Raw genomic sequence first — 13,123 nt, 5'->3', positions numbered from 1 at the left:
TTATCACCAACGTGTTGTTGTGTGTCATTTTCAGGTTCCCTTCTGAGAAAATCTTTGACCACAAACTGCGGAAGAAAAGAGCTTCTCACCAGTGTGTGTCCTTATGTGATTTTTTAAAGTTCCTTTTTCAGAGAATCTTTTACCACAAGTTGAGCAGTCATAAAGCTTCTCTCCAGTGTGTGTTCTTGTGTGTATGTTTAAGTGTTGCTTCTGTGAGAATCTTTGACTGCAAACTGAGCAGGAAAAAGGTTTCTCACCCGTGTGTGTTGTGTCATTTTAAGGTTCCCTTTGAGAAAATCTTTAACCACAAACTGCGCAGGAAAAAGGTTTCTCTCCAGTGTGTGTTCTTGTGTGTATTTTTAAATAAGCCTTCCCTGAAAACCTTTGACTGCAAACTCAGCAGGAAAAAGGTTTCTTACCAGTGTGTGTTGTTGTGTGTCGTTTTAAGGTTCCTTCTGAGAAAATCTTTGACCACAAACTGCGCAAGAAAAGGGCTTCTCACCAGTGTGTGTCCTTATGTGATTTTTTAAAGTTCCTTTTTCAGAGAATCTTTTTCCACAAGTTGAGCAGTCATAAGGCTTCTCTCCAGTATGTGTTCTTGTGTGTATTTTTAAGTGTTGCTTCCGTGAGAATCTTTGACTGCACACTGAGCAGGAAAAAGTTTTCTCACCGGAGTGTGTTGTTGTGTGTCGTTTTAAGGTTCCCTTCTGAGAAAATCTTTGACCACAAACTGTGCAGGAAAAAGGTTTCTCTCCAGCGTGCGTTCTTGTGTGTATTTTTAAATAAGCCTTCCATGAAAACCTTTGATTGCAAACTGAGCAGGAAAAAGGTTTCTTACCAGTGTGTGTTGTTGTGTGTCGATTTAATGTTCTTGTGTGTTTAATGTTCTGAGAAAATCTTTGACCACAAATTGCGCAAGAAAAGGGCTCTCTCCAGTGTGCGTTCTTGTGTGAGTTTTTAAATGTCCCTTTAGAGTGAATCTTTGACCACAAAATATGCATGAAAAAGGCTTCTCACCACTGTGTGTTCTTGTGTGACCTTTTAAGTGTCCTTTCTGAGTGAATCTTTGACCACAAACTAAGCATGAAAACGGGTTCTCACCTGTGTGTCTTTTCATGTGTCGTTTCAAATTTCTCATAAAAACAAACGCTTTCCTACACTGTGGGCATTTCCAGCTTTTGTTGGCAGTGTGACAGGTCAAATCTGACTGTTCATCATCATAATCATCATCATCATCATGGCCGTCTGTTTGTGATCCTTCACAATGGTCTCCATCACTTGAGCTGTTCCTGTTTGGAGGGTCCGCCCCTTGACTCTCCTCACTTTGACCATCTTCACTCTTCAATTGGACAACAGTGGCAGGAACTTGGATGCTTTCCTCCTGCTCTTCCTCTTTCACGTGGACAATTTCTTGCTTCTCCTCTTGAATGCACTGAACCCCTTCACCCTTCTCTTCTTCTTTGATGTGACAGGAAATTGACTGCTGCTGCTCTGGATGAAGATTTTCACTGATTTCTACAAACCAAATGACAAACACAAAGCCCTCAAATTTAGTTTGTTTGCAATATTTAACTGCACACTGTAGTAGTAGAAATGGGCTGTTATTACTGAGCAATTCACTAAGGACCTTTCCGACCTGTCAATCACTCTCACAATAATGGGTTGTTTTGACTGACGTTACATTTTTTGATTAAGAACCTAATACACCACTGCGCGCCGCCACTGGAGCTGCCTCAGGAATGCTCTCTGTTGCTGTTTGTGTTTTTGTGTATCACGGGCGTCACGGGACTCAAGTACACAAGAGAGGACTTGGAAACGGTTGTCTCAGCTTTTTTGAGATAATTGACCAAGTCCTGTCGGGTAGTCCTGGGCTGATTCCTCACCTTTCTAAGGATCATTGAGACCCCACGAGGTGATATCTTGCATGGGGCTTCACTCCGATTGAGATTCACTGTCATGTTGAGCTTCTTCCATTTTCTAATGATCGCTCCAACAGTGGATCTTTTTTCACCAAGCTGCTTGGCAATTTCTCCGTAGCCCTTTCCAGCCATGTGCAGTTGTACTATTTTATCTCTGGTGTCTTTGGACAGCTCTTTGGTCTTGGCCTTGTTACAAGTTTGAGTCTTACTGATTGTATGGGGTGGACAAGTATCTTTATGCAGCTAACGCCCTCACACAGGTGCATCTGATTCAGGATAATACATGGAGTGGAGGTGGAGTTTTAAAGGCGGACTAACAGGTCTTTGATGGTCAGAATTCTAGCTTATAGGTGTTCAAATACTTACTTGACCCCTCCGTACAGGGCACTTAACCACGCCTCCTGAAGTGACGTCACGCCACGTGCGCTGACGTAAGACAAACAGTAAAAATGGCAAATACAATACAATACATTCTGAACTGAGAGAGACTCCATGCTTCTGATTTCATTCAAATCAACGATATATTATAGATTCTAAATACAATACATTCTTAACTGAGAGAGACGCCATGCTTCTGATTTCATTCAATCATTCACACGTAGCAATGTTATGCTAGCGGAGAACGTCTCATTCATTTATACGAGACGTGTATTAAAAAATCAAATTTAGGGCATATCTTCGTGCAAACACAGTCTGGTTAACTTTCGGCCGCGAGCCAGCAAGAAATCAATACGTTTGTGCAGTCCGATCATCGCTAAATATCGCTCAACAAAGAATAAGTGTGGCAATCGTTCACACGTAGCAATGTTATGCTAGCGGAGAATGTCTCATTCGTTTATACGAGACGTGTATTAAAAATCAAATTTAGGGTATATCTTCGTGCAAACACAGTCTGGTTAACTTTCGGCTGCGAGCCAGCAAGAAATCAATACGTTTGTGCAGTCCGATCATTGCTAAATATCGCTCAACAAAGAATATGTGTGGTAATCGTTCACACGTAGCAATGTTATGCTAGCGGAGAACGTCTCATTCATTTATACGAGACATGTATTAAAAATCAAATTTAGGGCATATCTTCGTGCAAACACAGTCTGGTTAACTTTCGGCCGTGAGCCAGCAAGAAATCAATACGTTTGTGCAGTCCGATCATCGCTAAATATCGCTCAACAAAGAATATGTGTGGCAATCGTTCACACGCAGCAGTGTTATGCTAGCCAAGAACTTTGAATTCCTTTATACGAGACATGTATTGAAAATCAAATATAAGACATACCTTCGTGCAAACATGTGTTCCGGTTGATATTAGATGGATTTAGTTGATGTTGGGGTCTTCCACAAAGTTTGATCCATCAAAGGCATTTTTCGTACTGGGTCTTCGGTTTTGGAAAGGGTACGAATCAAACTCCACCAACTAGCCTTTCAGGATACCTGTCGTCACTATTACAAAGTCCGTGACTACACCTCTTAACCATATTTTTTGTTATATAACCCGAATATGCGATAAAATGCTAACTAAACCTATACTGGACCATTCAATGTTGTCTGAGAAAATGGCGGGAGCAAAAACTGGCTTTGGTTTATGCAGATCTCTGACCTCTGATCGGTCAGTGACGCGGATTGCGCAATATCCATGGAGGGGTCAATTGCAGCTGTATCACACAAATAAATCATTAAAAAAATCATACAGTGTGATTTCTGGATTTTTCTTTGTAGATCTCTCGGATCAGAATTGACCCTCCATCGAAATTGCGTCATCTGCAACGCTGACCAATCAGAGGCCAGAGATCTGCATAAACTACGCCCCTTTTTTGGACCCGCAGTTCCCTCAGACAATGTTGTATGGTCCAGTATAGCTTTTGTTAGCGTTTTATCGCATATTTGGGTTCTTTAACAATAGATATGGTTAAGAGGTGTAGTCACGGACTTTGTAATAGTGACGACAGGTATCCTGAAAGGCTAGTTGGTGGAGTTCAATTTGTACCCTTTCCAAAACCAAAGACCCAGTACGAAAAATGTCTTTGATGGATCCAACTTTGTGTAAGACCGCATCATCAACAGAATCCATCTAAAATCAACCGGAACAGAAGACCGAGTACGAACAATGTCTTCGATGGATCAAACTTTGTGGAAGACCGCATGATCAACTGAATCCATCAACCGGAACAGATATGTTTCCACAAAGGTAAGCCCTATATTTGATTTTCAATACATGTCTCATATAAATGAATTAGCAGTTCTTCGCTTGCATAACATAGCTACGTGTGAGTGATTGACACACTTGATGTGTGTTGAGCGATATTTTGCGATGATCTGACTGCACAAACGTGTCCCTTTGTTCACGGCTAATGAGCTAAGCTAAACTGGACTTTGTTTGTTTGCACAAAGGTATGCCCTATATTTGATTTTCAATACATGTCTCATATAAATGAATTAGCAGTTCTTCGTTAGCATAATATAGCTACATGTGAATGATTGACACACTTGATCTGTGTTGAGCGATATTTTGCGATGATCTGACTGCACAAACGTGTCCCTTTGTTTGCGGCTACGGTAAACCGGACTGTGTTTGCACGAAGGTATGCCCTATATTTGATTTTCAATACATGTCTCATGTAAATGAATTAGCAATTCTTTGCTTGCATAACATAGCTACGTGTGAATGATTGACACACTTGATCTGTGTTGAGCGATATTTTGCGATGATCTGACTGCACAAACGTGTCCCTTTGTTCACGGCTAATGAGCTAAGCTAAACCGGACGAGCAGTCCTAAAAGCCTTCAACGTGCACCGAGACACCAATACTGAAGGAAGGATGTTTGAGGACACTAAAGTAGTGATTGTCATACTCGGTCGGGACTTACGTAGGTTCGGCACTAATTCAAGAATAATTATTGAGGGGAGCGCGTGACGTTACACAAAGAAAACGAGAGAAACAACTCGTAAATCAAGCCTCGCCTCTTCTTTTCCTTCATACGGCGGTTCACAAACGGCTATACAGATACATATATAGATTCTGTACACAAGTGTGATATGTACCACGAAAATAGGAAACTGTCAATGACGAATTCGTCTTTGGGTTATAATATATTATATTATGTGGCTTCTCGGTCTTCCTCTGACTCTGGAAAGATCTCGCACTAATATCAATGGTTTCTCCGTCGATATGCATGTAAATACCATTGAAATACCCCTCGCTGAAAAACTTGAAGCCCTGCTGTCTGCTTTTCAACGATATTTCACTGTTAGCTAAGAATGCGAGTGAGAAATCAGTTGGTAAATCGGACAGTTTCGCTCTATTCTTTTCTTGCTGCGCCGCCCTTTTTGCGAATTGATTGTCTGACGTTAGCACAGGGTTAGGGTTAGCGTGACGTCACTTCAGGAGGTGTGGTTAAGTGCCCTGTACGTAGGGGTCAATTCTAGCTCATCTGTGTTCAAATACTTAATTGCAGCTGTATCACACAAATAAATCATTAAAAAAAATCATACAGTGTGATTTTTGGATTTTTCTTTATAGATTATCTCTCTCACAGTGGACATGCATCTACGATGAAAATTTCAGATCCCTCCATGATTTCTGAGCGGGAAAACTTACAATATTGCAGGGGGTTCAAATATATATTTTCTTCACTGTAGCTATATTGCATTGGCCTCACCGTTCTGAGGATTGAGGTTCAATCTCAGCCTGGCCTCTGTTGAGTTTGCATGGTGTCGCCCGTGCCTGCGTCGGTTTTCTCCAGTACGACAGTTTTCTCCCACATCCCAAAAACATGCACTCATTGGACCCTCGAAATTGCTTTTAAAGGGAAATTCCGGTGGTTTGGATTAACAATGTATTCAATAGGTCATGTAATACGTACTGTATCTTGATAATGTGATGTTAATCCCCTCTCAGTTAATGGTTTTTTGAGAAGATTTTTATTGGCAATTACGAATTTTCATGGGTGCCGCTATTTTGGTGAGTCACATGACCTACGTGCAGGGATGTGACATAATATGCGTAGCACCAAAGGCTTGCTTACGTTGGGAAACCATTGTGGCCAGCGCTGATTTCTCGGATTCATCCTCATCTGATGAAGAACGCGAGTTGGCCGACGGCGGGACACAACATTCATCCTATCAATTTTGGAGTGCGCTTAGGCGAGCCAGCGGAGGACTGCACTGAAGACAGCACTCGCGGCCATGAAGGATGGTAGAACCCATCAGTGAAAGGTAGGCCTTATATTGTGGGAAAGGTTGTTTTAGCCAACAGAGTGGCCGGGGTCCAAGTGAGAATGAAATGATCTTTGGCTTGGTGCAAATTATTACTGCCGCCACAACAGCAGCACAGTCGCTCATATGGTAAAGCGTTGGCCTTGACAGTTCTGAGGACCCGTGTTTGATTTTTGTGGAAGTTCTTTTTTGTATGAAGTTTTGTCTGCGTGCGTGCGGAGAATTGTGGAGTTTGCATCTTCTCCCACTGCCTGCGTAGGTTTTCTCCGGGCACTCCGGTTTCAGAACATGCCACCGAACATTCCGCGAATTATTTCTATCCAAATTTTGGCAAAATTTTGCAATACAGTAAGTTATTTTACAGTGCCAGATTGTGGTGCTACCGCACGTGAAGACACTCCAAACCACCGATGATTTCTTTGTTGCGGCACTTATATGTCATATCTGCGCACATAGGTCATGTGACTCACCAAAATGGTGGCGCCCGTGAAAATTCGTAGTTGCCAATAAAAATCTTCTCAAAAAAACTATTAACTGAGAGAGGATTAACATCACATTACCAAGATACAGTACATGACCTATTGGATACATTCTTAATCCAAACCACTGGAATTTTCCTCTAAGTGTGATTGTGAGTACTGTGTTTCTGTGACTGGCTCGCAACCAGTTCAAGGTGTACCCTGACCCCTGCCCGATGACAACTGGGATTGGCTTCAACACTCCCATGACCCTTGTGATGATAAGCGGGTGGATGGATGGATGGATGGATGGATGGAAGGAAGGAAGGAAGGAAGGAAGAAGGAAGGAAGGAAGGAAGGAAGGAAGGAAGGAAGGAAGGAAGGAAGGAAGGAAGGAAGGAAGGAAGGAAGGAAGGAAGGAAGGATGGATGGATGGATGGAAGGAAGGAAGGAAGGATGGATGGATGGATGTCGTGCATGCAATAGAGCCCGTGCACGTGATGTCACGGTTTGCAGGGCACGATATTGTAGGTCAAACTTAGCTTCTCTACAATGTGAGAGCAGAACAGATTTTTCAACAGCGGACTCTACCCTGAACTGGTCGCCAGTCAGTCACAGGGCGGGATGTGAATAATATGTTCCGTAAAATGCAACATGAAACGGGGCCCAAAAAGAAGAATATCATTCAAATTAGATTGCATGCAACAAGTGAACCGACCTGCTCTGCGTAGGACAATCCGAGGCTGCAGATTGAACACTGCGTCCAGTAGTTGACGTTGTGGCTCCTCCTCCTTTTTAGGTCCACAAACTTCTTCCTCGTACTCTCCAGTCCTTCTTGCACACATTTTCACAACACGTTCTGCGCGACATAAGAGGGATGAGAACACGAAGTGAAAAGCGGACTTCTTAATTATATCAAGATTGAGATTTGGATGTTGTGTGTTAAACAGTACATGAGTGAAAATGGCAAAGCACCAAAAAGTCAACAAAAGCAAGCCTAAGAAGATAGAGATAAAGCTTTTTTTTCTTCTACTCTAGGAGAGACAGTTTGTGATGAAACAGACATGTGGATCAGACAAGACAAATTTGCTCTTTTGCAACTGCACTGTGAGACTACTGCAATAAAATCTTGTATTCCAATACCACCTTCGTCCATTTTTTTTTTACCATCATTGGGCATGACGTTGTCAACTCAAATGTGACTCATTACCGTGGGGGTGACAACACGAGTGGATCGATCTGACCGGATAATCAGAAGAAAATGGGAGAGAAAAAAAACATGTTGGTGGCCATAAGTGCTGAGGACAGAGGAGGAAGTTTGTGTCAGTCTTGCTTAAGGTATGTTCACGTACTTTTAATATGATATGGCTCACAAGCAGACAACAAAAGGTTAAGTAGCCTAGCAAACTATTGCTATCACTCTTTCTAGCTGTTGTATATAAACATGCTTTCGTTCTGTCCAGTCATCCCCTCGAATTTCGGTGAATAAGAGGCTTTATTACAAAAGTCATTTAATTACAAGAAGTCAGCACCCATTATTTCCGTTTTGTAATGTTGATTTGACTTGAAAAATACAGACCAATATATTTAAACCTTTTTGAGTCAAGGCACATATTTTACAATTGAAAAATCTCACGACACGCCAACAAAAAAGAATGTCATAAAACAGGAGATGCATTAATCACTGTATTAATGTACTGCCATCAAGTATTAGACAATTAATTAGTTCAGTCGGTAACTTTACCTCACTGGCATAATTTAACTCACTGACCGTGTTAAACCTTGTTTTTAGAAGAAAGTCTACACGGGTACGAGGAGAACATGCAAACGCCACACGGGCGAGGAAGGGATTTGAACCCCAGTGGTCAGAACTGTCGTCCACCGCGCCGCCAGAAAACAGTAATAACAAAAAGTAACCACTCAGACAATCGAGAACATTCCCCTGACAGACAAAACCTAAAGAATTTAGTTGTTGGTGTGTGTGTTTGTTTTAACCCTAGAGAACCTAAGACATCCAAATCAGATTACATTTTTATGTACTAACTAAAGTAATCAATAAGCGTGTAAAGAACACAAAAACATCCAATTTGGAAATGTTTACTACTTTACTTCCGCTTGAGATAACGGGTCACATATGACCCAGTGGGGCTTAACTACCAAAAAACGATGCATTTAATGCAGACACGTGAGACTTTTAAGGGTAAAAAGAGTAACCGTGGTGCGTTGTGAGCCCTTCATGATACTGGGTCATATGTGACCCCATGGGTTCTCTAGGGTTATGCACATTTAAGTGTCAGTCTTGTCTATCCTTACCAGTTGGTGGCGAAAAGAAGAAGACTTTACTTCAGGATTAATTTCTGATGAGAGATGTGTTGATCACAAACGCGTCTCTTTGTTAGCAAGCTAACCTATGCCGAGAAGCTTCGATGTGCAGGAAACAACTCCAACCAGACACGAAGACTGCACGAATTATGTTTTAGTCCGTGAAAGTAGTGATCAGGGGCGTCCCGTGTCGAGGATTCACAACATTCGGTCCAAATTCAGGAAGATTTTCGATACCCGATCGAGTCTCCTACCGCACGGCGAGCAGGAAAAAGAAATACTTTACTCCACAAATATTGAAGGCAACAGATCACCGCTGCTGCCCCTTCAAAATAAAAGTCTATCTTTTGATATTGATATATCCAGGGAGAGGTGCATTAAGAGAGGAACCCACCCAGGAAGTCAACCCACAGCATTGTCATTGTTGAACAACACTTGACCAAACACGACCTCAGGCGGCAGTGATGAGAGAACTCAATCATCACCACAAGAGCCGAACCTTATGAAGACATTCTTGAAACGTTTATTTAAGATAAACGTTTGTTTATCTTTTTTTTCCCAGCTGCCAAGTGGCAGGAATTTCAATTATCGACTACCCAAATTAAAAAAAAAAAAAAAAACTGTATCCATTGCTTGGTAATCTTCGCCACATTGTGCTCCATTATGCCCCCACATTGTGCTCCCTCCCCGGATAAATGCGGAGGGGTTGCGTCAGGAAGGGCATAAAAACTGTGCCTAGCAAATATAAGCGTTCATCCATTGGCTAACAACCAGTTCAGGGTGTACCCTAACTCCTGCCCGTTGACAGCAGGGATACGTTGCAGCTCCCGCGACCCTTGTGAGGATAAGCAGCTAAGAAAATGGATGGATGGATTTTTGTGACATGACGGTGTTATTAAGAAACGGATTCGGTTATTGTCGAGTGAGATCCCAGCCAGCTACTTGGATTTTGTCAAGATAACCACAACATTGTGCCAACCACCTGTCACCTTGTCTGACTGAAAGCTTGTGTCCCACTTCCAGGTTAGCATTTTTATTTTATTTTTTGAAAAACGAGCACCACGTTCTTTTTAAAGATGGAAGATGAAGAAAAAACATTTATTAATCAGTCTCAGAAATCGAAAGGTTACCACACGTTAAATAGTGAAAGTTTTTGGTTTAGTTCAGAGAAAGCTATGCTCCAAAGTAAGTTTCTTTCGGCTTGTCCCTTTCGGGGTCGCCACAGCGTGTCATCTCAGATGAACGCACATATATGTTTGGCACAATTTTTACGACGGATGCCCTTCCTGACGCAACCTTTCTCCAACTGATGCTTTATTTGTTGTGACGCCGAAGATGGGATCTTATTTTGAAAAGGTGCAGCTGGTTTGACTTCAGTCGGCTGGAGTGGGTGGTCTGTCGCTTTAAATATTACTGGCGCAGGGGATCCTGGGTAACATCGCTTACTTTTTCTTCATCTTCTTTTCCCGCAGTCGGAGTTTTCTTCGGCTTGAGTAAATCTTGTACAGAATGCTTTGAATCCTCGACGCGGGACGCCCCTGATCACTATGCTTTGAAGGACTAAAACATAATTCGTGCAATCTTCGTGTCCAGGTTGGAGTCGTTTCGTGCACGTTGAAGTTTCTCGGCAAAGTTTAGCTTGCGAACAACGAGACGCGTTTGAGATCACCACTTGCCTCATCAGAAATCAAGCCTGAAGTAAAGTCTTCTTCTTTCCGCCACCGACGAGTAAGGAATGACAAAAATGACACTTAAGTGTTCTTAAAAAACACACCAGCAACTAAAATCTGTCGCCTTTGCCCGGGATTAAAATAATATTCTCCATTTTCCGAGTCGTTGTTGTTATCGTAACTTGGATTCTGAATCCGGCGGAGCGGTGGACGACTGCTTAGTACACAGTTCTGAAGACTGGGGTTCGTCTCACCTTCCTCGCCAGAGTAGAGTTTGCATGTTTTATTCATGCCTGTGTGGGCTTTCTCCTAAAAACTAGGTTTAACACGATCAGAATTTTTAGTGGCGATCAGCGAGTTTAAAAAAAAACAAAAAAAAAACAAAACGATCCGATCATAAAATGAAGCAATGACTATGTTTAAATGACATGTTCATTGACTACATATATTTGTGGACGTAATTGCTTTCAATATTTATTTACAAAAAATAATGCGGAGGAAAGGTGGTGTTGGCCTCATAGTTTTGAGGTCCCGCCCTTTTGGAATTTGCATGTTCTCCCCAGTTTCCTCCCACATCCCTTAAAACATGCAACATTAATTGGACACTCTAAATTGCCCCTAGGTGTAATTGAGAGTGCAGCTGTTTGTCTCCATGTGCCCTGTGGTTGGCTGGCAACCAGTTCAGGGTGTACTCTGCCTCCTCTGCGTTGACAGCTGGGATCGGCTCCAGCACTCTCACGACCCTCGTGAGGATACGCGGCTGGGAAAACGGATGGATGAATAATATATCTTTCTATTTATGCAAACTAATTATCTATCACAAACTGTCTCTCCTAGAGTAAAAGAAAAAAAAAGTAGTTTTTATCCTTCACCAATGCACAATTACATGTTTTACTGTTTCCTTTTGTTGACTTTGATGGTTTGCCTTTTTCACTAAGGTGTTAAAGAAAACAAAAAGCTTGTGGTTCCAATTTCCCAACTGACCCTAAAAATTAACACTAACATTTTTACACCACGTAATAAATATATCAGCGGCATGGTTCTCCATGGCCTCACGTGCGAACTGCTGCGGAAGCACAGAAATAAGCAGATTGTTTCACTGCAGCCGCGGTGGGCTGCAGCGGGCTGTGCCACTTCCTCGTGCGCCCTGCTGAACCCCGTTGCATCCTGATTATGTTGTCTTTAAGCCTTGTTTTTCTTGCCACTTGTTGCCAGATCGTTGTGTGTACTCTGAGTCCTCGGTCTATGACAGAGAACCATTCCTACACTAGCGACATAACCCGAATTTCAACATAAATTAGATTTCATCGTTAAAGTAAAAATTTACAATGACAGCTGGGATTGGCGCCAGCACTCCCATGACCCTCATGAGGATAAGCAACACAGAAAGTGGATGAGTGTTGGTACTTCGTATAAGAAACTAAAATACATTCTTCTTTTTCTTTCGGCTTGTCCCATTAGGGGTCACCACAGTATGTCATTTTTTTCATCTAAGCCCATCTTGTGTATGTTCCTCTCTAGCACCCACTGTCCTCATGTCCTCCCTCACAACTTCCATCAACCTTTTCTTTGGTCTTCCTCTCACTCTTTTGCCTGGCAGCTCCATCCTCAGCACTCTTCTACCAACATACTCACTCCCTCACCTCTGAACATGTCCAAACCATATAAGTCTGCTCTCTCGAACTTTGTCTCCAAAACATCCAACTTTGGCTGTCCCTCTAATGAGCTCATTTCTAATCCTATCCAACCTGTTCACACCAGGCGAGAACCTCAGCATCTTCATTTCTGAAGCTGGGCTTAGCTATTGCTAAGGAAGCATTTGCAGGTAGCCCTTGCTCTTGGTAAATTCCCCCTCAGCGTCCTCTCCTTTCTGCTCTTTCAAAGTTAGGAAAATACGCTGTGCCTTTTCCCTTTAACATTAGGCTGATATTAATCCTACGTTAATTCTGATCCTCAATCCATATCGTAAGTCATCTTTACATCACGGAAACGATGGAAGAACATTGCTTCATTTTTTGCTGATCACTGTTTCCATCATAGATGTGAAACCCTTCACGTGTTCTAAAATACGGGCTTTGTCCTTAATTATGATCGCCACAGTGGACCAACTTTACCGATGTTTGGCGATGTTACTCCTTTTTCTGATTTTTTTTTTTTTTTTTTTTTTTTTTTTAATTATTTTTTAAGATGTTAAGCTTTGTTTCCATGGTATTTACTTTTCTTTCAGCTGGGCCAGCATTGCTTAAAAAAAAAAAACAGCTTTCTTCTTTGGGACCATGATGTGTTAAAAAGCGGTGCGAAAAAGGCAAAATATACTCCCACCTCACAAACACAGAGAAGCAATATGCATGAGGTAAGCAAAACAAACACTATGGTGCTGGGTCCAAAATGGCGGACGAGACACTTTTAACCCGAGGACTGCCTTTATATGCATATGATTTCACGAGTGTCAGCTCGTGAAACTGCCTCATCCCATGTCATAGCTTTACTGAGCCATATCAAGTCAAGTTCCATTTTCATGTTTTGCCATGTCTAATTTTTTTT

At 42.0% G+C, this 13,123-nt stretch overlaps 2 protein-coding genes across 9 annotated transcripts in view; one reads left to right on the top strand and one right to left on the bottom strand.

The window, feature by feature from the left end:
* LOC133493796 (gastrula zinc finger protein XlCGF57.1-like) overlaps positions 1-9,259 on the bottom strand; it is a 29,775-nt gene extending 20,516 nt beyond the window's left edge. The window contains exons 1-3 of one of the 6 annotated variants that reach the window (XM_061807590.1): positions 8,901-9,258; positions 7,306-7,446; positions 1,102-1,515 (exon numbers count right to left, since the gene is read on the bottom strand). In XM_061807590.1, coding sequence (XP_061663574.1) covers positions 1,102-1,515; positions 7,306-7,432 — 541 coding nt within the window. In that variant the 5' untranslated portion in view covers positions 7,433-7,446; positions 8,901-9,258. Of the gene's footprint in view, positions 1-1,101; positions 1,516-7,305; positions 7,447-8,900 lie in introns of all 6 variants that reach the window. The other 5 variants (XM_061807589.1, XM_061807593.1, XM_061807594.1 and 2 more) reach the window with 5 other exon arrangements.
* LOC133493809 (gastrula zinc finger protein XlCGF57.1-like) overlaps positions 1-13,123 on the top strand; it is a 176,643-nt gene that overhangs the window by 155,862 nt on the left and 7,658 nt on the right. The window contains exon 1 of one of the 3 annotated variants that reach the window (XM_061807653.1): positions 10,306-10,502. The exons of 1 other annotated variant lie outside the window; for it this stretch is intronic. The gene's annotated coding sequence lies outside the window, so the exon portion shown is untranslated. Of the gene's footprint in view, positions 1-10,305; positions 10,638-13,123 lie in introns of those variants that run through there. One more of the 3 variants, XM_061807652.1, reaches the window with a different exon arrangement.

This window comes from Syngnathoides biaculeatus, chromosome 20 (genome assembly GCF_019802595.1).
Source record: "Syngnathoides biaculeatus isolate LvHL_M chromosome 20, ASM1980259v1, whole genome shotgun sequence".
In the NCBI taxonomy this organism is placed as follows: Eukaryota; Metazoa; Chordata; class Actinopteri; order Syngnathiformes; family Syngnathidae; genus Syngnathoides; species Syngnathoides biaculeatus.
This window is presented reverse-complemented; position numbering and strand designations above follow the sequence as displayed.